Source organism: Elephas maximus, chromosome 17 (assembly GCF_024166365.1).
Source record: "Elephas maximus indicus isolate mEleMax1 chromosome 17, mEleMax1 primary haplotype, whole genome shotgun sequence".
Taxonomy (NCBI): domain Eukaryota; kingdom Metazoa; phylum Chordata; class Mammalia; order Proboscidea; family Elephantidae; genus Elephas; species Elephas maximus.
This window is the reverse complement of record NC_064835.1, coordinates 63,762,076-63,788,558: the sequence shown is the minus strand read 5'-3', so window position 1 is coordinate 63,788,558 and position 26,483 is coordinate 63,762,076. Positions and strand designations below refer to the sequence as shown.

Here is a 26,483-nt window from a genome sequence, read left to right as displayed (position 1 = left end):
GTGCCAAGGGCCTCACCACCAGGAGGTAGGAGAGACTGCTGAGAAACTTCCTTCTTCAGGGCTGAGTTTCAGGCTCTGCTCAAGCAAGAGTATCAAGTGTTCCAGGAAGCTAAGTGGAACAACCCTTTACCTGGCACTGATGGGGAAAAATCCCTGCCACCACTCCCAGCCCCAAAGGAATTGGTAAGCCAAGGGTCACTCTAAGGACCAAGGATAGAGGAGGCAGTCAGCCAGTTGGCACCAGGCTGGTTTAGTAGATTAATATGCCAGGGCGAGAACAACTCACAGGGTAGGGATTTTAGTGTAGTCATTAGTGTCAATGAGGAAACCAGAAGGACTTGCCTCAAAGTGATGGAAAAGGCCCAAGTGAATAATATACTTACTCTCTAGATATCCTAGGGAGGAAGGTCATTGGGAAAAAGAACCATGGGAAACAAAGTTAAAATGGAAACATCAATCTCTGTCTTGGTCAGGAGAAAGTTGTACTCTGGGCTCTTAGCCTCTTGGCTAAGAACACATACACTGCATGCTGCTCTTGCCTGCTCTCCATCTCCTTCTCTTTACTCCCCTAACATATTACATAGTAAGAAGTATATACCTTAGCCTCTTCTCCTGCCTATAAGCTCCACTCTGGCCTCCTGGACTCTGTCCCTTGCCTTCCTAGGATTTGAGACCTGTTTGACTGACCATATACGTAGACTTGCTATACCGCTCGGATACCTTGGCTAGGTCCCGAGAACATTTTGGAGCCCTTCTTTCTGTGGATATGCCTCCTAAGCAGCTGGGAGTTACCCATTGCAAGGAAATGCTACCCTTTTACATGGATCTTGGTCTCTGGCCTGCCATCTCTCAACTAGGTTAGTAAAAGCCAGAGCCAGGGTGCAATCAACAGCAGATCCCAGCATGTGGTTGGCATATTGGTTAGCTGTGAGATGCTCTAGTGCTGGCTAACCCAATCTCAGTGACAGCACCTCTGCTTCAGAGAGGCCATAGGTCTGTGGCAGGCAACCTCTGCTGGCATGCCTGCTGAAGGCAGAATCAGATGCCTTCTCCAACAGAGCCTTTTAGGGACAGTCAACATAATAAAGCTCAATCTGGAAGGAGTAGGAGGCATGCAGGAGAAGGTTTCAGTAATTCATGCTAGGAACCAGAGAAGTCACCTGTTCTGTGGGCTGCCTGTCCATCATCATACTCCAGTTGACTCACTCTGTTCACCAAGTTGGCTTGAGCCCCAAACTAGGGCACCTTTCTTTCTTCTCCTGTCATCTCTAAAGACATGCTGCACTCATTAGCCTCCAAGGAAATGTCAGAGTCCAATTCTGACCCATGCTTAGCCTAGTTTGTTGAGGCTCAAGAATTAAGAGGCTATTAGAGGAAGACTGGCCTACCCAGTCCAAAGAGGAAGACAGCTGATAGCACCTAAGGGCAACTTCAAGAATTGGCCACTCTGTTGTCTTTTCAAGGTCTTGGAAAAGGTAAAGTCCCAATCCCCCACTCCTATTACTCTACTTCCCAACAAAGACCACTGGACTGGATACTCACTTCTCAAGCAGGGTCAGAGCTGTCACTGGGTTTACCCGGAGGTACTTGCAGTTGGGCTGACCATAGTCAGCAAGGTAGGTTGACCAATCCCACTGGATGAAGAGATCCAAAAGCTGTAAAACATTCAAAACCCCACCCAGAGATTAATCAGATAGATGAAACAAACCAGGATCCCAGAAATCCCTAACATTCTTTATCACCAGCTAAATTTTAATAGTACAGGGTCACTATGAGTCGGAATTGACTCGACGGCAACAGGTTTGGTTTTTTGGTTTTGAATAGTACATTTAAGGAGCCTGGTGGTGCAATTCTTAATCATTTGGCTGCTAACTGGAAGGTCGGCAGTTCAAACCCACCAGCTGCTACATGGGAGGAAGATGGGGCAGTCTGCTCCCATAAAGATTTACAACCTTGGAAACCCTATGAGGCAGTTCTACTCTGTCTTATAAGGTTGCTGTGAGTTGGAATCGACTCAACAGCACACAATAGTACATTTGAAAATAAAATAAAAATGTAATAAAAGATAGAATGGCTACAGACCATAATACCTACTGCTTACTGTTGCCATTGGGTCAATTCCGACTCATAGTGACCGAATAGGACAGAGTAGAACTGTCGTGTAGGGTTTCCAAGGAGCGCCTGGTAGATGTGAACTACAGTCTTTTGGTTAGCTGCCCTAGCTCTTAACCACTATGCCACCAGGGTTTCCACAGGGTTGCAACTAAGAAAATAAATGTATAATCATTAGAAGGAAGAGTCATCTCTACCATAACCACAATAGCGCTGCTAAGACTACATGTCAGTAGTTAGCTCTCAGAAGTAACCCTGTAAGGAAACTAACACTGGACTAAATCAAACCACAAGATATTATAATAATCATTCACTCATTCATTTATTTAATCAATACACACTGAATGCTTTCCAGGTACCAAGCACCATCCTAGGAGATCAGAGTCAACAACCAACAAATAAAGGTGCATCTAATCCAGTGGCGCATACACAACTGTATGAGCTTTGAAGTTAAAAGCTCTGAGTTCAAGTATCAGTTTTGTGACTTGTTGCACTGACTTTGTCCAAGTTCCTCAGTTAATACACATACTAATGCCTATACACAAATAGGACATATGGACAACACAGAAATATCGAACCAAGGCATAAATGGTAGTAGCATTTATATGCGGCAGTATGTATTATATCTACCTGGATACAGGCTAGGCAGAGAGAAACCAGGGCCGTGACAGGTCAGAACTAGGAAACATGCTTAGTCCATGACAGATGATGCAGAATTTGGAATGGGGGATGTGGGTGTTAAAGAGGATTGCCGAGAACTGGATATGTATTCATAAGAAGGCAGTGAGAGCTTTCTGAGGATAAGCTGATTTCTGAAACTAGGAAGAGATTTAAAATTTTTTTTTTATTTTTACTGTGCTTTAAGTGAAAGTTTATAAATCAAGTCAGTCTCTTATACAAAAATTTATATACACCTTGCTATGTACTTCTAGTTGCTCTCCCCCTAATGAGATAGCACACTTCTTCTCTCTACCCTGTATTCCCTGTGTCAATTCGGCCAGCTTCTGTCCCCTTCTGCCTTCTTATCTCCTAGACAGGAGCTGCCCACATAGCCTCATATATCTACTTGAGCCAAGAAGCTCGCTCCTCATCGGTATCATTTTCTATCCCATAGTCCAGTCCAATCCCTGTCTGAAGAGTTGGCTTTGGGAATGGTTCCTGTCTTGGGCAAACAGAATGTTTGGGGACCATGGCCTCTGGGGTCCTTCTAGTCTCAGTCAGGTCATTAAGTCTGGTCTTTCTACGAGAATTTGAGGTTTGCATCCCACTGCTCTCCTGCTCCATCAGGGATTCTCTGCTGTGTTCTGAAACTAGGGAGAGATTTTGACTTGGAGAAACTTAATAAGTTCTGTCAAAGGCTTTCATACTTAGTCACAGTTTTAGCCTCAGGCATAAAACTCAGGCATAACGAATATTGAAAAATTGTAGTTAAGTAAAGGTAAAAAAAAATTCAATGCATTTCAAATGTGGGTGTGATGAAAGAGAAGCTTTAGCACTCCTCTAAAGCTTCTAGAGGGGTCACAGTCCCAGACTCACATCACTGCATAGAGGGGCCCTCTAAGCAGCCTTTCTAATCTAACAACAGGGCATGTATAAAAGATTTTTGAGTCAGGCATTCCTTACTTCCCCCTTCCAAGAGATAACTGATGATGAGGATAAGTAGATGGCTATCTCTCTGTGCAGAAGAAAGGATGCGAGGCCCAGAGCGCCAGTCAAATCCAGTGTCAACGTCTGGGCTCTGGGTACACCTTCATCCCCCATCTGTTCTCACTGCGCTGCTGAGCAACAGGCAGTATGTAGGCCTTGCCCTGCTTGGCCAAGTATCCACTCTCCTCCATTCTCTTAGAGTAGCTGTTATGAACTTCCCCACGCAGGATGGGAATTGGTGTCCCAAACCTAAAAGTGAGAAAAGCCCCTACACCCTCAGCCAAGAAAGGAATGTTAAAGATGAGAGAAGGATGGAGGGAGAGAGACAAATAGACATATTGGTTGGTCTGGGCCAGCATGGCCCCAAAGGGACCTCTCAGGCCTCTTTTAGGTCATGTCTATTTTAGTCGGCAACTAAAAGGGCTTCTGCCACTTCCTCTGGCTGCCCCAAAGCCTCACAGAGCTCTCCTTTAGAGAGGATCTTCCTGACTTAGTACACTAACTTTGGTAGTTCTGTCTTATAGTGTCCAAAGACCACTCAAGACAATTCCTCTTTACTTGCTCTTAGGGAGAACCACAGATACTTGTGCTAAAGTTCTTCCAACACTGTGGTTTGCAAATGATTATGTCTTTTCTCCAAATCCCAGGAAAAAACCATGATAAAGCATAGCATTGTCTCAGTTTTTTTTCACAACTTCTTAAAAACCTTGGGGAGCCTTTTATTGTTTGCCCAGTAGGGAATCAATAAAATAAAAGTGAATGAATAACATGAGTATAATTGGAAAAACCAGAAAACTGATTTCCTAAAACTGCTTTAGGTATTATTTTTCAGATGTGGACATAAATATGCATGTAATAAAACTACCTTGGTCTCTGTTAATGAATTCCTAATTTCTCTGATGGAGTTAATGGTATCAGTATTTTCTGGTTTATTGCAAAGAGCACCATGTCTTTCTCGTTTCATGCAAACCTACTGCCATCTAGTTGATTCCAACTCATAGTGACCCTATAGGACAGATTAGACTGCCCCATAGGGTTTCCAAGGCTGTAATCTTTATAGAAACAAAACTGCCACATCTTCCTCCCGTGGAGTGGTTGATAGGTTTGAACTGCCGACCTTCTGGCTAGCAGTTGAGTGCTTTATCCACTGTGCCACCACGCTCTTTTCTGGCTGATGAGACCTGAATAAATCATTAATGGAGTATGCAGATCAGTTCATGGCTTAGCTCTAAGATTTATATTTTTATCTTCCTGTCAATGTCTCTCAATACCAACGCTGAGTCCATGAGCTCTGGGATGCCAAGCTACCTATTTATCCTATTCTAGGCTTGGAAGCTGATTAACATTATTGAGCTCAACCAAGATGAGCTTGTAGATCACATTTCTGGTCCATGTTGCTTTCCACAGTCTTTTAGGGTGGCTTATACCTAGGCCGTATCAGCCTAGGAAACCCTATGGGGCAGTTCTACTCTGTCCTATGGTACTGCTCTGAGTTGGAATTGACTCAATAGCACAACACAACAAACGTTTTTCTCTGAGAGAGATGGACACAGAACAGGGTCTGGTGTTACTTAACTAAGTTAGCTGCTTGGCGGCACAGTTTTACAGGATTCATACACCAGTGTTAGGATAAGAGGCCAAGAAAACTAGCAGACCTATTTATCAACACAGCACCATAATTCCAAGGCTATGACTTTTAAAGGTGAATTAGGCTCTCCCAGCCGTCATCTAGGTTCTCCATATGCAAGAACCTTGTTAGATCTCAATAAATTCTCTCCCAAATCTGCAGAACACTTAGTCACCACTAATCACATTCTTTTTTAAAATGTTTCATTTGGAAATAATTTGAAATGTATCAGAAAGTTGTAAGAATAAGACTAAAAAAAAAAAAAAAAAAACACATATACCCTCTACCTAGATCCACCCATTATCAGCATTATACCCCACCTGCTCTATCATTTGCATTCTCTCTCTCTCCACACACACACATGCATGCATACACATACAACACACACAATTTCTTTTTTGAGTAATATAAAAGTGAATTGCATATAACATGGCTGTTTATTCCCAAACACTTTAATGTTCCTAGGAATTAAAGACATTTTCATATGTAACCATACTACAGTTATCAACTTCTGTAAATTTAAATTTAATATTGATACTATTTGTATTCTAATTACTTAGACTGGTCCAATAATGTCCTTCATAGCCTCCCCTCCCCCTTTTTTTTTGGCACTCTAGTACACGATATAGTCTAGGATCAGTTATTTGTCTCTTTAACCCTTTTTAAAACAAAAACAAACAAACAAACAAAAAAACAAACCAACTCAGTGGCACCTAACAATAACAGTCTTATTTAATCTGGGATCTTTCCACCATCCTTCTTTTTCTTATAGGATGCTGACATTTTTGAAGAACATAAGCTCCCTTCCTTTTGCCCTCAGTTTGGTTTTATGTAATGTCATCTAATAATAAGATTAAAGAAATGCATTCCTGGCCAGAATACTATATAAATGTTGCTCTGTCCTCAGGGTATCACATCTGGAAGCGTGTAATGTTCATTTGCCCCACACTGATGATGTTAATTTTGAGCACCTAGGGAGGGTGTTGTCTCATTTCTCCATTGCATTGTCTAGTTATTACGTTTTCCTTGGCCACTAATAAGCAATTTGTGGAAAGACAAATTTAAGAACATGCAAATATCCTGCTTCTCATTAAAATTTCCCCTTATATTTACCATCCATTGATGATTCCTGCCTGCTCCACTTTTTACTATTGATGCAAATTGATGACATTCCAACTCCATTCTTCCACATTTATCAGTTGTCACTCAGCATTCTACTGTAAGCAAGTGTTCTCTTTTCTCCCTCATTAATTTATTTATCTATTTATTATTGATATGGACTCATGAGTTCCCATTTTTTCAATGGCTCATGTTCATTATTATTCCTAATTATTCTGGTGTTCAAGTTGTCCTGGGTTTGGTATGTACGAAGCTCCTTCAAGCTGGAGCCTGTGTCCTAGTGACATTCCCCCATTGTTTGTTTGAGCACTTCCTTACTTTCTGGCATAAGAAGATATTGCAGGCTCATCTTGCATCTATCCTTCCCCAACTCTGGAATCAGCCATTTTTCTGAGGACCCTTGGCCTCTTTTAGTGGGGAACGGTATCAGTGATTGTCTTAGCTATCTAGTGGTGCTATAACAGGAATACCACAAGGGGATGGCTTTAATGAACAAAAATTTATTCTCCCACAGTCTAGTAGGCTAGAGGTCTAAATTCAGGGTGCCAGCTCCAGTGGAAGGCTTTCTCTCTCTATAGGCTCTGGGGCAAGGTCCTTGACATTAATCTTCCCCTGGTCAAGGAGCTTCTCAGCTATGCTATGCTCCAATTCTTCTTTCTTGGTGGTATGAGGTCCCCCTCTCTCTCTGCTTGCTTCTCTCTTTTATATCTCAAAAGAGATTGGCTCAAGACACAATCCAATCTTGTAGATTGAGTCCTGCCTCATTAATATAACTGCCACTAATCCTATCTCATCAACATCATAGAGATAAGATTTAAAACACATAGAAAAATCACATCAGATGACAAAATGATGGACAATCACACAATACTGGGAATCATGGCCCAGCCAAGTTGACAGACATTTTGGGGGGACACAATTCAATCCATGACAGTGATCAAGATCTCATTGCTAGTGTGCTCATTGCTACTGGAGTGTCTTTGTTCACAGCTACTGGGGGGAAAACTACGGGGAGCTAAGCCCTTTCAGCAGACAGAGCTAGGAAACATACGCCTATAACTATACATACATATACATAGATATATGCATACATATACATATATTCACGTGTATTTATACATGCATATACACGCACACATTTTAGAAATCATGAGTCCACACTGATATCTCCATTTCTAATCCATTCTCACAGGTTCTTTCCTGCCCTTCCCCATGTGATGGTTAAGATTGTGTGTCAACTTGACTGGGCCATGATTCTTAGTGTTTTAGCAACTGTATAATGTTGTAATCACTTCCCTGTTGAAATTTGATACATGGTCACCCCTACGGTGGAATCTGCTGAGTGGTACTGGTGGGGGTAGGGCCTGTTGTGGCTCATCGTCCCCTCAGCCTTCATCTCTCCACCTTCTACCACTTACTTCCTTCCTGCTTGTCTTGCATAGGTTGTTGGCTTGTTCTGGATCCAGCAGCTGACCTCTGGTTCTTGGGACTTGAGCTAGCAGCTTACATGTCCATCTTGGGACTTTTTAATGTTCACGGTCTGTGAGCAAGAGTCCTGTTCCCCACCTGCTGACCTTGGGTGTGCCAGCTCCTGCTGCTACGTGAATCAGGAGAAACCTTGTTGTCTTGCCTGCCGACCTTGGGGATTTCTCAACCTTCACAGCCTGTGAGTGGGAGCCCTGCTCTCCAACCTGCTCATCTTTGGTTCACCAGCTTTTATGGCTCCATGAATTGGGAAAGGCCTCTATCCTGATCCAAGGCCTTGGGACGCTCCAACACCTACAAACACGTGAGCTGTTTCCTTGATATAAACCTCTCTCTCTCTATATTTATATGCTTTACTGGTTTTGCTTCTCCAGAGAACCCAGACTAAGACACCCCATTCCATATATGTATGTATTTTCTTCTATAGTGAGAAACCTGGCTCTCAACAACATCATCCCATTTACTAATTTGCTCAATTCTATAACATCTAGTTTAAGAGTTGCTTGTACATACCACTACAAAAATAACCCCAAGATTACAAAAAAAAAAAGAAAGAGTTCAGGATTTGCTTGCAATTACCCCTCCATGATCGTTAAGGTTGTGTGTCAAGTTGGCCGGGCCAGGATTCTCAGTGGTTTGGCAGTTACGATGTAGTCTGGCAGTTGTATGATGATGTGGTCACTTTCATGATGAGATTTGATATAATGTGATCACCTCATGATGGGATCTGCTGTGAATAGCCAATCGGTTGAAAGGAGTTTCCTTGGGAGTGTGGCCTATATCCAATACAAGTGGATTTTCTGGCAAGGCTCCAGGGCTTTTGCTCACTCTGGATCCTGTAGCTGGCTCCTATTCATCTGACCTCTGGTTCTTCATCAATCTTCCCAGGCTGTGATCAAGTGTCCTGCTGTCTGACCTGTCGATCATGGATTTGTCAGCTCCTATGGCTACATGAATCAGGAGATACCTCTATTCTGACTCATGGACTTGGGACGTTCCAGCCTCTACAATCATGTGAACCATTTCTTTGATATAAATTTCTCTATATATTTATATGCATTATTGGTTTTGCTTTTCTAGAGAACCCAGCCTATGATACTCTCAGAATCCAAGACTGAGTGCATACAATCAAATACTGTGTTCATAAGTTGCTTGGAGTAGCCCTTTTTCCTCCTTCAGTGTAGTAATGCTATTCATCTAAAGGTAACTGGGTTCATTTGTTTCCATTTGCTTTCAGTTTCTTTCTTCCATCCTTGCTAATTTTATTTTCTGAATATGCAGGATATTAATATGCATCCAAAAGTCAAAACTATACAAAAAGGTTAACTCAGAGAAGTGTCATTCCTTCCCTTATTGTATCCCTTCTGTCCTAATTCCTCCCACCCCTTACAGGTACAACTCCATTGCTTTCAGGTTTGGCCTTCCTGTGCTTCTTTTTGTAAAGAGAAGATATATGTATGTTTTATTTCTCTTTCTTTCTCTCGCTCTCTCGCCCTTTCTCTCTTCCTCCCTCTTTCTCTTTCTTTCTCCTTTCCTTTACTTCCTTCCTTCCTTTTATCACGTGATATGTGTAGTGGTTAAGGGCTTGGCTGCTAACCAAAACGTCAGCAGTTCAAATCCACCAGTTGCTCCTTGGATACCCTATGGGGCAGTTCTATTGTACCCTATAGGATTGCTATGAGTTGGAATTGACTTGACAGCAATGGGTTTGGGTTTTTTGGGGGTTTAGCATACTATATATGCTCTTTAAGACATCTTATATCTTGAAGTTTATAAGTAGGTCCTGGATGGAAGAGAGGAAAAAGAGGAGTGCCAGAGGTAGGAGACTGAAAACTTAAGATTGCTATTCTACCTTCATGATTTTTACTATATCCTCATACTAATTGTGTTATTATTTATTTAATATTTTTCTATTGATTCATGTTTTGAATATAAGAAAAATTGAAAGAACACTTTTTACATCACTATCATAAATGGAAAATCATTATCATAAATGGAAAATCATTATCACTTGCCATATATAGAAGATAACTCAAATACTAGCACCACAATGAGATGTTTCTCTTGTCATCAGAAAGACTAAAAGAGAATGGCTTTCTCACAATGTGATTCAGTGTTGCTTATTGGTACTTTTGGGTACTATCTAAACACACCTTGAGTACCACTTGATACAGTCTTCTGTACCTCCAGAATTCTATACACTCTGTGTTTCGGGATTAGTTTGTAACTTCAGCCAACAGTTGCATGATGACTGTGTACCTGAAATATTTCATCAGAACACTGCTAAGCTTCTTGATTCTGCATGTGATGACTTTTGATAGAATTTACGGAACCACATTTTGGGCCTGTACTATGTTCTATTTATACTTTTTAAGAGTTGCATAAAAATTGTAACCTCCTGAACTTCAAGTGTAGTAACCTCTTCTAACATCTACTTTTACAGGATTTGAAACATCAGTTATAAAACATGCTTGCTTGTCTCAGATTTTCTTAATGACGATGCAAACCCACTGAATTAATCAACTGTTTTTAAAGCATCGAATATGTGTAAGAAACTGGGTTGGGCCTTTCATATTAAATGAGTGGTCTCCCCCAATATAAAAAATCCATTGCCATCGAGTCAATTCTGACTCATAGCAACCCTATAGGACCGAGCAGAACTGCTCTATAGGCTTTCCAAGGCTGTAAATCATTACAGAAGCAGACTGCCACATCTTTCTCCCATGAAGCGGCTGATGGGTTCAAACTGCTGACATTTCGGTTAGCAGCTGAGCACTATAACCGCTGCGCTCCCAGATATGAAAATAAAATAAAAAACATGAATAGTTGTAATCCAGGCCAAATAAATTAAATGCTAGTAAGTGACATACTGACCAAGCTGTATTCCTCCTTTTGAAGCATCAGTTGAACATTCCGTGAAGTTTTCCATTTATAACGAAATTTAAACAGCAAATATAAATTGTGGTGTGGAACACACACACACAGTATACCTTAAGTTTATTCTGGTTATCAGATAATGCTTTAAAGATGATGGGAATCATCTCACCAATACCAAATACCAATTATGCTTATGTTTTTGCCGTGGAGTTCAACATGGAAAATGTGCCCACATTTTATTGACACCAGTAGCAGATTTTTTAAAATTTTTATTTTGAAATAATTTTAGACTTACATAAAAGTTGCAAAAATAATTTACACAGTTCATGAGTTCCCTTCATCCAGCTTCTCTAATGTTAACACCTTACCTTATCAGACTACAATTATCAGAACTAGGAAATTAACTTTGGCGCAGTACTATTAACTAAACTACAGATTTTATTCCAATTTCGCCAGATTTTCCACTAATTTCTTTTTTTCTGTTCCAGGATCCAATTCAGTATCTCACACTGCATTTCAACATCATGTCTCCTTAGTCTCATCCAATCTGTTACAGTTCCTCAGTCTTATCTTCCAAGACCTTGATATGTTTGAAAAGTTTATTTTTGGTCATTTATTTTGTAGAACATCCCTCGTTTTGGGTTTGTACAGTGTTTTCTTATGATTAGGCTGAGGCAGTGGGTTCTTAGCCAGGGGAGATTTTGCCTCCCAGGGGACGTCTGGCAATGTCTGGAGACATTTTGTTGTCACAAAGGCATGGTGGTGGTGCTATTGACACCTAGTGGGTAGAGGGCCAGGAGTCCTATCAAACATTTTACAGTGCACAGGGCACCCTACCCCTCAACCGCAACTTCCCCTCCCCACCCCACAAACAACAAAGAATTATCCAACCCAAAATGTCAATGGCAAAGTTCAGAAACCCCTGAATGGATGTTATATATTTTTGGCAAAAATACAACAGAAGTGATGTTGTACCCTTCTTAGTGCATCATATCAGGGGGTACATGTGTCCACATATCTTATTACCGGTAATATTAACCTTGATCACTTGATTAAAGTGGTGTCTGATGGGTTTCTCCACTGTTAAGTGACTATTTTCCCCTTGTAATTAATATATTTCTTGGGGGGCTATATACTTTGAGACTATGTAAATACCGGTTTCTCCACAAAGTTTTGGCCACTAATCTTCACATCTATTGGTTGATATTGCCTGTGACAATTTTAATGGTGGTATTTGACTAACGGTAATTTTCTATTTTCCTCAGTCCTTCTGTAGTTAAAATTTTTCTGTGAGGAAGTGCTGTCCCTTTCCCCCCATTTATTTATTTATTCAATTATTTATATTAGTGTGACTTCATGGGAATTTATTCTATTTTATGGGCTATAATCCAATACTATCATTATTTATTTTACTGTTTAAATTGTCCCAGTGTTGGCCATTGGGAGTTCCACCAGATTGGCTCTCCTGTGTACTTTCCACATGCTCCCATCTTTTTTTTTGAGACTTTCTTACTTTCTGGCACTGCAAGATGCTCCAAGTTCATCTTGTACTTTTCCTGCTCCAGCCCTGGAATCGACCACTTCTCCAGGGAGCCCTGATTCTTTTTATTGGAAAATGTCATTTAGGAACCAAGATCTGATTGTTTAGTATGCTCGTTGCTACTGGGGTTTCATTGCTCTTAGGCCCTTTCAGCAGATATAGCTAGGAAATCTGTGTATGTATATTATATATTAATCCATGCATACAAACACACCTATATTTATTTCTTTCTCTATTTGCATATATATATTAAAATCATGAATTCACATTGATGTCTCCAATTCCAATCCAATACCACAGGGTTCACTGTAGCTTTCTTTCTTTCCTTATTTATCTTTCCTTTCTCTGACAGTGAGAAATCTGGCTCTCATTATCAACAATATATTTTACTTATTTGTTCAATTCTAGTATAAAGAAGTTTCAGAATTGCTAACCCATTTTCCTGTGACAAATTTACTAACTAGAATACAGATTTGTATACAGTTCATTTTCTCTTTAGCCATACAGTTTCCAGTCAAAATACTGTTTTTGTGAAAGTTACTTTGGTTAGTTCTTTACTTCCTCACTCCGGTGTGATTATGTTATTCTTTCGTAATTCAGTTAGGTTCAATTTTTCTTTTCTATTGTGGTAAAGAATACATATATATAACAAAACCAGTTAGGGTCATTTTTCACTGTTTGTGTTCCATTTTGGATTCCCCCTACATTCTGGCTGATGTTAAGTATTTATTCATTTTGGGGTAGTGAAACAATACTATGGTTCTGAGAGTCAGAGCTACACAAAATGGTATACTCAGAGAAGTATCACTCCCTTTGCATCTTTACTAACCTCTTCCCCTTCCTCCCCTACCCGCCCCTTTTTTCTACCTCTTTCCTACCCATCCCTGGTAGATAACCAATCTAGTTTCTAGTTCATCCTTCTTTTACACAAATGAGTCAGTACATGTATATTTTCTTGTGTCTTCTTCCTTCTCATCTGAAAGGCAGCAAACTATATATACTCTTTCACACTTTGCTTTTTTCACTTAACAATATACCCTGGGGAGGCCTGGTGGCACAGTGGTTAAGCATTCCTCTGTATCCTGGAAGTCACTACCTATAACTATGTCCCTCATTAATGATCACATTCTTGATTTTGAGGTATTTCATTTTAAAACTGGTGGAACAGGAGAGTGCTAGATATTTACAGAGTAGGACTTACTGATAAATATTAGGGCTAATTAGATTAAAAGCAAAATCAATCAATCATTAACAATGCTTTGATCTCAAACACAGAGCTTTATTTATTTATTTAACAGTATCAGAACAGGAAAATTAAACTTTTTTTCTTCTTTAGCAGTTGATGTGATACTTTCTAAGGTACTAGATCAGTTTAAAACGTAAATTATGTGATTGCTGTCTATTATACACAAATGTATGTAAACAGGAGAGGAGATGATAAGGGAAGACATTTTGTATCAGGTTACACTAAGCAGGATACTATGTATGATGGAATACTTTTTTTGGTTTCCTGCATAAGCTTTTATCTCTACGACTTTTAACTAGGGCTTTGGCAGTTCTTAAGCTGCTTCTGCTATATTTCTCGGTTTCCTCAGAACATCCCTATTGCTTAATAGGACTTGAATTATAATTCTGATTTCACAGGGGTGGGGTGGGAATCAAGACCCAGAAAAGATAAGCAACTTGCTGAAAATCAAAAGGTAGACAAGTAGTAGAAATGACTTGGTGGCTCACACTCCCCAAGACTCTACAGCTGTTGATCCTAAGGAAATTCTCATTGATTCTGTCTCAGTGTTAGTTACTTGCCTAAGGCTAGGCCAAACTTCTCAAGAGACTTTCTTTTTGTGATGGTAGCTAAGGAAGACTAGAAAAATCTAAATGAGTGAAAGTGAAAACTAGTTAAAGATCACATAGTGAGTTAATTGGATAGAGAAGAAATAGCGTTATAACAGCAGAAAGAATACAAAGTTTCAGGAAAGATGGTCAGAATGAGATACTATTAAGATAAAGCAGAACTCTACAGATCCTTGCACCAATATACCATATACATTTCTCCAGCAGAAAATGAAGTAATTTGGATAGATGAGTTGTTCATGGGTAAAGGAGTTAGAAGGAAATCTTCAAGTAAGAATTACAGGCTACTACTCAAGCAAATGATCTTAAGGGTCCCTTTGTATTCTCTCAGGCAGAAAGGATTACCTGAAGAAGTCAAAAAGTGAAAATGAAGAGCCTGGCGAAGAATGCCCTTTGCTTGTTCCTACTACTGGAACAGCTTGTGTTACCAATTCATATCATGCCTACTCACAGGGGAAGGGAATTGACAGATGAGTGGAAACCCAGACCTTGATATGTGGTTCCAAGGTCTCAAAGGATGATACCTAAGACTAGTGACTAGTGAGTGAGAACTCAACAGATGATTGGTTCCAAGGTGACATCTGGGCTGGCTCCTAAGTAGGTAGTATGGGAAATTCATGCGAGAGAAAGCCTTTTCTTCTTGGAATGCCTTCAAAGATTTCCCCAGGGAGCAAAGGACCATAGGAGCAAAGTAGATACACAGACAGATACAGACATACCGACAACAGCCATACGCCCTTCTCCTTTGGGGTGATTTTTGTTTTTACACCTTTTCTCTTGTAGAGGCACACTGAGTCCTATAGAGAACTGTGCTCCTAAAACAGGTGTGTCCTTGAAGTCATTTGATGTAGGAAAACCTGAATTTGCACTTTATATACATTTCTGAAGAATTCTTCATGTCAAACAGGATAGACTACAGATGATTTCAAATAGCATGCTTCTCTGGAACACGTAACATATAATCTAACTGACAAAAATTCTAAATATGTGACCTCTCTGGAACATGGCCACTGCATAAAGTGGAGTCCATTTACGTAAGAGAACAGTAACACACAGAACACTAAGCCAGGAGAAATCTCTTCTGTCCACACCCTGCCTTTGACAAGATGAAACCAATCACACCATTATAAAGCATTTTTCATAATCGCTGATCCACAGGAATCTTTTTTGGGAGGCAGTATAGCATGGGAAAAAGAGCCCTAGGCCAGATGTGCCCTGATTGACAGTGTGACCCCAGGTGAGCCACCAAAACTGTTTTTCTGGTTCAGACATGGAGTCATAACAGTTCCTATCAGTAGTTGAGGGCAGACCAAGAGAAAAGTCCACTAAAAACACAGAAGTGACTGATGATCCATTTGAGTTTATTGTCCAAGATCTGTCCCCCCATTGACTTGTTCCCTGGTGCTGGGCCTCTCTGATTCAAAGAAGAGCATCTGCCTGCCTCCCAAGTAGTCTCCGGAGTACTGCCTCACGCAGAGATCTGGGCACATGCAGCATCAAGTGAAAAGCAGGACTTACTTTAACGAACATAAACTGAGTACCAGCAGTGCATCAGGCACTCTTCTAAGTACTGGGCATGAAAAGATGAATAAGATAGTGTCTCCAGTCTTGAGGAACTTAGTCTAGTAAATAAACAGATATAGAATGATATGAGTACTGTAAGTTGTATAAAAGTTCAAAGGAAGGGGGTCTAAACCAGAGCCAGGTATGTGGGGATTAAGGGGGCAGGGTGTCAGTCAAGGTTTTGACATAGTTGGGTCTCTCAGGAGTGCCTTGGGAATAACCAGGATGAACGAGGTAAGTGATAAAAGGCCTTGTATGTTAAACTAAGGAGAATGAATTTTAGTCTGGAGGTTTCTTTGTTTTCATCAAGGCTGCTTTCTTCTACATCAGGGGATGAAAACTACCACTTTGTATTTTGTAAATAAAGTTTTATTGGAACACAGCCATGCTTATGGGTTTGCATATTGTCTGTGGCTGCTTTTGTGCTATAACAGCAGAGTTAAATAGTTGCGACAGAGACCACATGGCCCGGAAAGCCTAAAATACTACCTGCTTCTTTACAGAACAAGTTTACTTCTAGGTCTAGGGCGGTGTGCTGTGAAATATAAGATTTCTAATATCTATTAAGAGAAAGAAAAGAGAATGGCTTCTGGGAGACCCTTCTAACTGTAACGAGGTGGCAAAAACATTATTTTAATAGCTGGCACCAAAATTCTTTTAGGGGAGAGAAACACATTTGGGAAAATATCTTGTGTGGTGACACCCCAAGGTGCCAAGACATCTAGTAGAGAAGAGGGAAGGAATTTGTTACTCTGGTTCATTTTTTTTTGTTGTTGTTGTTGTTACTCTGGTTCTTGAGTGACAGAGAGCTTACCAGAAGAGGAGTCTTCACTAACACGTGTAAGAGGGGCTAAGAAAGAAATCTCTAATGGTATTGTGGCCTCAAAAAACTTTGGAGACCTGGATCATGTAATAAGTGACTTTTTCAAGGCTGTCACCTTTGTAGTATGTGATATAAATCTCCCCTACAAACCCACCCACTCGATGCCAATCTCCAGACAAATCTACTCTGCTCCCAGGGTGATGTAAGCAGTTAAGGGCTAGACTACTAGTCAAAAGGTTGGTGATTTGAACCTACCCAGAGATGCCTGGGAAGACAGGCCTGGCGATCTGCTTCCAAAAGGTCACAGCCTTGAAAATCCTATGGAGCAGTTCTACTTTGCACACTTGACTCATAACATAACCACAACAGACTGTTCCCAATTGCTTGGGTGAATGGATTTTTTTCTTTTTTTGGTGGAACTCAAAAAACAGGTTTTGTTTCACTTACACCATAGAAATGGGAGCCCAGGAAGCAGAGGAGGCTGTAAGACTAATTGTTGCTAGTGCCTTAGAGCCCGTTCTGACTCATAGCAACCCTATGTAAAACAGAACGAAATACTGCCTGGTCCTGCATCGTCTTCCAAATCATTGCTATGTTTGAGGCTGCTGTTGCAGCTACTGTGTCAATCAATCTCATTTAGGGACTTCTTTTTTTTTGCTGATGCTCTGCTTTACCAAGCATGATGTCCTCCTTTAAGGACTGGTCCCTTCTGATAGTTACGTCCAAAGTACATGAGATGAAGCCTCACCATCTTCGCTTCTAATGAGCATTCTGGCTGTACTTCTTCCAAGACATATTTGTTCATTCTTCTGGCAGTCCACGGTATATTCAATATTCTTTGCCGACACCATAATTTAAAGGCACCAATTCTTCAGTCTTCCTTATGCATTAGCCTGCTTTTGAATGCATATGAGGCAACTGAAAACATCATGGCTTGGATCAGTTGCACCTTAGTCCTCGAAGTGACATCTTTGCTTTTCAACACTTTAAAGAGGTCTTTTGCAGCAGATTTGCCCAACATAATATGTTGTTTGATTTTTTGACTGCTGCTTCCATGGGCATTGATTGTGGATGTGAGTAAAATGAAATCCTTGACTTCAGTCTTTTCTCTGTTTATCATGATGTTGCTTATCAGTCCAGTTGAGAGGGTTTTTGTTTTCTTTATGTTGAGATGTAATCCATATTAAAGGCTGTAGACTTTGATCTTCATCAATAAGTGCTTCAAGTCCTCTTCACTTTCAGCAAACAAGGTTGTGTCATCTGCATATCACAGGTTGTTTGTGAGTCAGTCCTCCAATCCTGATTCCGTGTTCTTCTTCATATAGTCCACCTTCTTGGATTATTTGCTCAGCATAAGATCGAATAAATAGGGTAAAAGAATACAACCCTGACACGCACCTTTCCTGATTTTAAATCATGCAGTATCCCCTTGTTCTGTTTGAATGACTGTCTCTTGATCTACATACAGGTTCCTCATGAGCACAATTAAGGTCTCTGGAATTCCCATTCTTCACAATGGTATCCATAATTTGTTATAATCCACACAGTTGAATGCCTTTGCATAGTCAATAAACACAGGTAAAATTTTTTCCTGGTATTCTCTGCTTTCAGCCAAGATTCATCTGACATCAGCAATGATATCCATCATTCCACATCCTCTTCTGAACTCAGTTTGAATTTCTGGCAGTTCTCTGTCAATGTATTACTGCAATCATTTTTTAACTGTTCAGCAAAATTTTACTCACGTGTGATATTACTGATATTGTTCAATAATTTCCACATTCTGTTGGATCACCTTTCTTTGTAAAGAGCACAAATATGGATCTCTTCTAGTCAGTTGGTCAGGTAGCTGTATTCTAAATTTCTTGGCGTAGGTGAGTGAGTGCTTCTACTGTTGCATCCGTTTGTTGAAACATCTCAATTGGTGTTTCGTCATTTCCTGGAGCCTTGTTTTTCGCCAATGCTTTGAGTGTCACTTAGACTTCTTCCTTCAATACCATCATATGCTACCTCCTGAAATGGTTGATCACTGACCAGTTCTTTTTGGTACAGTGACGCTGTTTTCCTTCCACTTTCTTTTGATGCTTCCTGTGTTGTTCAATATTTTGCCCACAGAATTCTTCAATATTGCAGCTTGAGGCTTGAATTTTTTCTTCAGTTTTTTTCAGCTTGAGAAATGCCAAGCATGTTCCTCCCTTTGGTTTTCTAAGTCCAGGTTTTCACACATTTCATTATAATACTTTGCTTTGTCTTCTCGAGCTGCCCTTTGAAATCTCTTCAGCTCTTTCACTTAATCATTTATTCCTTTTGCTTTAGCTACTCTGTGTTCAAAAGCCAGTTTCAGAGCCTCTTCTGACATCCACTTTGGTCTTTTCTTTCTTTCCTGTCTTTTTAATGACCTTTTGCTTTTTTATGTAAGATGCCCTTGATGTCATCCCACAATTTGTCTGATCTTCAGTCATTAGTGTTCAATGCATCAAATCTATATTGAGATGGTCTCTAAATTCAGGTGGAATATACTCAAGGATGTATTTTGGGTCTCGTGGATTTGTTTTAATTTTCTTCATCTGTCTTAGTCATCTAGTGCTGCTATAACAGAAATACCACAAGTGGATGGCTTTAACTAAGAGAAGTTTATTCTCTTGCAGTCCAGTAGGCTAGAAGTCTGAATTCAGGACACTGACTCCAAGGGAAGGCTTTCTCACTTGCTCAGCTCTGGAGGAAGTTCCTTCTCATCAATCTTCCCCTGGTCTGGGGGCTTGTCTGCACCGGAACCCTGTATCCAAAGGACACGCTCTGCTCCCCGGACTACTTTACTGGTGATATGAGGCCTCCATGTCTCTCTGCTCACTTCTCTCTTTTATATCTCAAAACAGATTGGTTTAAGACACTATCTGATCTTGTTGAGCTTATCAATATAACTGCTACTAATTCAACTCATTACATCACCGTGACAGGATTTGTAACACACAGGCAAATCACATCAGATAACGAAATGGTAGACAATCATACAATACTGGAAATCATGACCTAGCCAAATTGACAGATATTTCTGGGGTACACAATTCAATCCATGACATCAGCTTTAACTTGAACCTGCATATGAGCAATGATGGTCTGTTCCACAGTCGGCCCCTGGCCTTGCTCTGACTTTGACTGAGGACACTGAGCTTCTCTATCGTCTCTTTCCACAGATGTAGTAGATGTGATTCCTGTGTATTTCATCTGGTGAGGCCCACATGTATAGTTGCCTTTTATGCTGTTGAAAAAAGGAGCTTCCAATGAATAGGCCAATTACAAAATTCTATCATGCAATCTCTGGCATTGTTTCTATCACATAAGCCATACAGAAAGGATGCCAGAGTTGTGAGACTAGAGGTATCTAAAAGTCCACAGAAATCTGGAGGAGGCCTTTGGATATTCCACAGGCTCTGGAATTGGGGTGGAAAGTGGTTCTGAGTTTCTCTGGATCCCTCTGAGTAAGGGGATCCTAGCTTATCCTAAGCTTTGCAATGATAGCCATCACTAGGCCAGTTTCTGGGCCTCCCAGAAAAGCCTGATCTCCTTCTCTTTTTTCCCTGGCTGAGTAAGAGCAAGGAGAGGGGCAGGGTAAGTGGAAAGTAGTGGCTATGCAACTCCCTGATATCCCGCCAGCCCAAGTACCAGGTGGACGGAGACCTCATTAAGCTCTTTCTCAGAGGCCAACGGCACATCAGCAGCTTCCTCTGAAAGGGAACGTCACCCTGAGAAATATTTATTTGCCTCATAATGTGGGTTTATAGGTTTACTGTCTAAACTTTTCACCTCTGAGACTATCTTGGTAAAAAGAAAAGGAAAGACAAGGAGGCTTAAGGCTTTCCCATTGTCACCAGCTGGTGCCTGGGGGAAGACTCTCTAATAAAATATGCTAATACCAAGCATTCCTTTAAGTCAGAGACTGTCCTGTAAGGTCATGTCTTACTGATGACAGCATCTATGCTGCTGTAGGGGAGCGGAAGAAAAACTTATTATCACAGTGGGTGATAATAATCATATTGTACATACAAGTTCAAGGGAAGGATGGGCTGACTGGGTTGTCCCTTGTTGGGCTGGGGAAGGCAGGCAGGTGCGGGCTTTTGGATGGAAGTGCTGTCACAGATGTGGTGGGAAGAAGGTAGGAGTCACGTGCCAGTGTTCGTTTTCTTTCTGCATACTGTGATTTGTTAAAAGTTCCTGAGTTAGTGGATAAGGAACTATATTAATGAGTTGTTAACTAAACTGTCATCCCTCTCTGTCCAAAATAAATAATTGGTTTAAAAACACCCCTGCAAAGAAACCATGGATTGAAGATAATGTTAACAATGTAAGTGTAAGCAAACATTAAGAGAAAGGCAGAGCCCACAAGTCTCCTAATCATAGCACAAGCTCTTTATCATTCACTTTATAAAGTAAAAACAATGACAAGTTAATCAGATTTGACAATAAGTCAGCCTCCCAGATTTGAAATTATCAAGAAAGTCCACTATTGTGAATAATGAACCTTACTTAATCTAATTATCTTTTGTGCCTTGAAATATTAGGTAATAATATTAGTACACACATACACACACACACAAGCAGATTTTTCAAAGGTAATGATAATGTCTGCAATGGGTACAGGAGAGTCTGTGTGGTAGTATCCTTTTGTAGCTATTCAGTATCTAATTATAATTTATTTAAAAATTCTTATACAAGCAAATGTATTAGGGGTGGATCCTCAAAAAAAAATTTTTTTTTTTACACAACAGTAGTTGTCAATCAGAAAGTCTGGAGACACTGGCTAGATACCTACAGGAAAAACTATAAAGAATTCATAATGAAAAGTGGTTTTGGCTCTCTTTTACAAATGAGTAATTAAGAAACAGAGTTGCAGAAAATTACTTCTTGCCTTATATGAGTCATTATTATAAATTCCAGCCCTGGTACTATATGATAGACATAAGAAAAAATATCTAACATTAAAGGATGGTAAGACAGGGAATGTCCTCATACCCTGGGCAAGTTTAGAATAAGCCAGAATCTCAGTAGCCTGGGGAATATGATTGGGTCTGGCTGAAAGGCTCAGCGCTATATAAGTAACTTCTTAAGGCCCTGGGCCCAATCATATTTGCACCTAAAACCTATTTTGTTCACTTGGGTTTAAGAGTCTGGAGATGTAAATTTCCAACTCAGAATTCCATACTAAAGTCTGTCAAAATATGGAAATAATCAATAGAGCAATTCAACAGGTATTAGATTATAAGTGGTTCAAAATCACCAAGGGATTCTTTTTTTTTTTTTTTTTTTCCTCCAGATTTTCCAAATTTCAAGAGTTCTGCATCCTAAAGGTTGCATTAAATAAATGTTAGTTCTTAGAAAGGACATAGTTTCAGTCTCAAGGGGCTAGGTGGTATATTTGCTATTTCCCTTTTCATTAAATTTCTTTTCTTCCTTTCAATTCTATTTTATGTATTATTTTAATGAGTCACCGCAGGTCCATTTTGGAAATAGGTGGTATACAAATTTGATAAAAAGTATTAACAAGCATGGCACCTGCTCTTGAGAGCCAAATGAGAGGCCCAAGCAGTGAGTACTATAGGAGTTCAGGGCAAGGAAAGACCAGGCAGACCAAAAGTTTTCAAGTTCCACTCTGCCAAAAAGAAGGGCACAATTTAGATAAATAGAGTAGAAAATGGAAGGAATTGCAATCAAAGAGACTACTGTAAGCCAAGGTGCAGAAACAGAAGTAGCTGACATGTATTTAAGAGAAGAAGAAAACTGACTTTGTTGAACATTTACTGTACTATGTGACAGATACTAGGCTAGACATCTCAGTTACCTCATTTCATTTAATCTCTAGAAAAATCAACAGCCTAAGAGGTAGGTATTTCCATTTTACAGGTGAAGAAAAGAAAGCTCCTTAAAGGTTAAAGGAATGGGTACAAAGGAACATGTCCAGTAAGTGATGGAGGCAGAACGTGGACCCAGGATAGTCTGACTCTTGAGCCTTGGCTTTTCCCTGTTTCCTTCTGGGCCTCTCTCAAGGGCCAATTGTATACTACCTCAATGCAAGCCCAGGTGGCATATAAAGGACCAGTAATAGAAACGCTGAAGAGGTAGTAGTAGGTAGGGTTAGGCTTTGGACAGCACTGACTGGCAGACTAGGGATTTTTTCTTTACTTTATATGCCATGGGAGTAGTAACATTTCAGTAGTAGTTCATTTAGTAAGATAAACTTGGCAGGAGCATACAAGGTGGATTTGAGGAGAAAATTTTCAGACAGAAGATTTGAGGTAATGAGGATCTGGACTAGAATGGCTGCAACAGGAGGAGAGAGAAAGGGACAGCCACTTTCTCAGGTCCAACTGAAGGATGTGAAGGCTGACTGCATGTTGGAGAGGGACAGAGAAGACTAAATGATAATCATGAGGTAAGGCTTTCAAAATCTGTTGACTTCAGGGATCGGGCAAGCTATACAATGAATAAATCAGGTAGATGAAATACAATAGGGAATGGCATGGGCCATGGAACACTGGAGAGTACATAACCCTCCTAAAGACATTCAAATTCTGATGTTTTAAAAACACTGCCAATCACTCCTTGGACCATCAGTTTGCAACTTTTGTGTAAAGTTTTGAAGCCAGACAGCACACAGGCAGACCAAGGAGCAGACTGTTGAGTAGTGCCAGATGACACACCTCTCATGTTCTCACAGCCTATTTCCTTCTTCCTTTATGAGGATATATCAAGTTAATTAGCGTCATTAATGATCCTCCCTTCTATCCACCAGGTGAGCTGACATGCCTGTCCCAGAAAAAGGGAATAAGGCCAATATGAAAACAAAATTATTTCAAGTCCCAGTCAATGTTTTCAAGACTGCTAGAAACACCATGCCTTGTGATGGGCTAAACCAATGGCCTTCAGGAGGACAGACAGCTCCCAAATGAACTGCTGCCTCCGAGGAAAACAAACACAATATCCAGGGCCTGCCCTCTCGCAGAGTAGGGCTGCTTCCTCTACTGTTCTGTTCCCTACTGTTGTCGTTGTTGTCGAGTGCCGTTGAGTCAGTTTTGACTCAAAGCGGCCATTATGTACAACAGAACAAAACATCGCCTGGTCTTGCACCATCCTCACAATCATTGCTGTGTTTGAGCCCATTGTTGCAGCCACTGTGTCAGTCCATCTCAGTGAGGATCTTCCTCTTTTTCGCTGACCCTCTGCTTTACTAAGCATGATGTCCTTCTCCAGGGACTGGTCCCTCCTGATAATGTGTCCAAAGTACACGAGATGAAGCCTCGTCATCCTCGCTTCTAAGCAGCTTTCTGGCTGTACTTTTTCCAAGACAGATCTGTTTGTTCTTCTGGAAGTCCATATAGTCAATGTCCTTCACCAACACCACAATTAAAAGGCATCAATTCTTCTTTGGTCTTCTTTATTCATTTTCCAGCTTTCACATGCATATGAGGCAACTGGAAATACCATGGTTTGGGTCAGGCTCACTTTAGTCCTCAAAGTGACATCTTTGCTTTTTAACACATAAAAGAAGTCTTTTGGGGCAGATTTGCCTAATGCAATACATAGTTTGATTTCTTGACTTCTGCTTCCACAGGCGTTGATCATGGATTCAAGTAAAATGAAATCCTTGACAACTTCAATTTTTTCTCCGTTTTTCATAATGCTGCTTATTGATCATCATGATTAAGTTGTGAGGATTTTTGTTTGCTTTATTTTGAGGTGTAATCTACACTGAAGGCTGCAGTCTCTGATCTTAATCAGTAAGTACTTCAAGTCCTCTTCACTTTCAGCAAGCAAGGTTGTGTCATCTCCATGGTGTAGGTTGTTAATGAGTCTTCCTCCAATACTGATGCCATGTTCTTCTTCATACAGTCCAGCTTCTCAGACCATTTGCTCAACATACATAATGAATAAGTACTAGCTGGGTCTATTTTGAAAAGGATTATTCAGGTCAAGCCAAATCATTAGAGGAGAAAGAAGGTTATAAATATTTATTGAGAACCTCAATAAATGATGGCTTCGTGGTATATATTTTAAACAGATGTTGTTGCTGTTAGTTGTTGTCTAGTCAATTACAACTCATGGAGATCCCATATATGCAGAGTAGAACTGTGCTGCACAGGGTTTTCAAGACTGTGACCTTTTGAAAGACGATTGCCATGCCTGTCTTCCAAGGCACCTCTGGGTGGGTTTAAACCATCAATCTTTCGGCTAGTAGTCAAGTGCTTATACATTTATACCACCCAGTGACTCCTTTTAAATAGACAATGTATTTAATTCTCTTTAACAATTCTGTGAGATCAATATGTCTCTGAGTTCTTATATCTGCCTCTTGCTTAAGCTATGCCTAGTACTTACACAATAGGAAACAACACTAAAATCAGATGATTACAAATCTGGGCTGTCTAAGCCAGGAAAGTCCAAACTGGGGAGCATATTTAAAACCAGGTATGAGACAACTATGAGAATGTGACAAGGGTAGATAAACAGTTGCCTGATTTTTTGTCCTTAATCAGGAGCTAGAATTTTAAAGCCAGAAAGAACCCCCAAGAAGAGCAGAGGAGAAATTCAGTGAGATTACAGGAAGCAACAGAATTCACTAAGGGAAGTACATGAAAAGAGTGTGGAGAAGGCTGAAGATCAGACTGGAGAATGAAGTGTCTCACCAGAGGTTTCTAGGCAGCAACACTGAGCCACCCACCAGGAGAGATAGGAAATTCATTTAGATTTTTAAGATTAATTTATGAGGCAACTGGCTTAGCAGGTAAGGTTACCTCCACCTTTGCTCACCACCATGCTCAGTTCTAAGATGCTAAAAGGCAATGTGTATAAGGAGGCCCAGTAGGTAAGTACTTGGTAGAAATCTTGGCCAAGCCTAAGAGGCACAACTGGCTGAGAACTATTCAGAAATGTCTGTGTGTGTGACTGGCACATTGGGGACATGGAGAGATATGTCCTGATTTTCTCTTTGACTTTGCTCCCTGTGGCTTTTTATAGGTAGAGGATAAGGCTGGCCAGAAGCCTATGGCAGGCTTTAACAACCAAATGCAGTCCAGGTTCAAAAAACAGTGAAGTCTTAGAAATTATCTAAACTCTAGGACAAACAGCCTCCTCCCCAACTTTCCCCTCCCCCCATCAGCATGAATATCCTTCCTTTTCTATCAGAATATCCTTTTTAAAATCGTCCTCATGCCAAAAACTGCCACAATATTACTTCTCAGAATTCTCCTCTGAGGGACTAAAAATCTTTCATGGAACTTTTTTTTTTGCTTGCATTCTGCCTGACATTTACACTCAAAACTTTCCATTAGTTCCATATTATCTGTCTCTTGGTTAGAAAATGGAAACCCTGGTGGCATAGTGGTTAAGAGCTATGGCTGCTAACTAAAAGGTCGGCAGTTCATATCCACTAGCCTCTCCTCGGAAACTCTATGGGGCAGTTCTTGACTAAAAGGACAGACTGTGAGAAGTTACACAGAACAGCACCATTCCTTCCTCTTATAGAGGAGGACACCGAGGTCCTGAAAGATTCATTATCATATGTAAAGCTACCATGAATGGGGTTGGAGTTAGAACACAAGTCCCTGACTTCCAGTCCAGTATTTTTCTTTTTTACTATACGGTAAAATTTAATCAGCTAGTTGAAAACTACAATCTATGAGAAGAGAATACAGGTCAAATTCCTAGAGAGGTGAAGGAAAGGGAGTTTTTTTTTGGCTTCTTAAAAAAAAAAAAAACCATAAAAAAGTAAAAAAGATGATATAAAATCTCTCACCCCTAGTGAACAAATGTTAACAATTTGCCAAATTTACTTCAGATCGTCT

General features: G+C 40.3%; 1 protein-coding gene across 5 annotated transcripts in view; it reads right to left on the bottom strand.

The window, feature by feature from the left end:
- EXOC6B (exocyst complex component 6B) overlaps nt 1-26,483 on the bottom strand; it is a 713,117-nt gene that overhangs the window by 8,128 nt on the left and 678,506 nt on the right. For all 5 annotated transcript variants that reach the window (XM_049856497.1, XM_049856495.1, XM_049856493.1 and 2 more), the window contains one exon: nt 1,543-1,655. In XM_049856497.1, the coding sequence (XP_049712454.1) occupies nt 1,543-1,655 (113 nt within the window). The remainder of the gene's footprint in view (nt 1-1,542; nt 1,656-26,483) is intronic.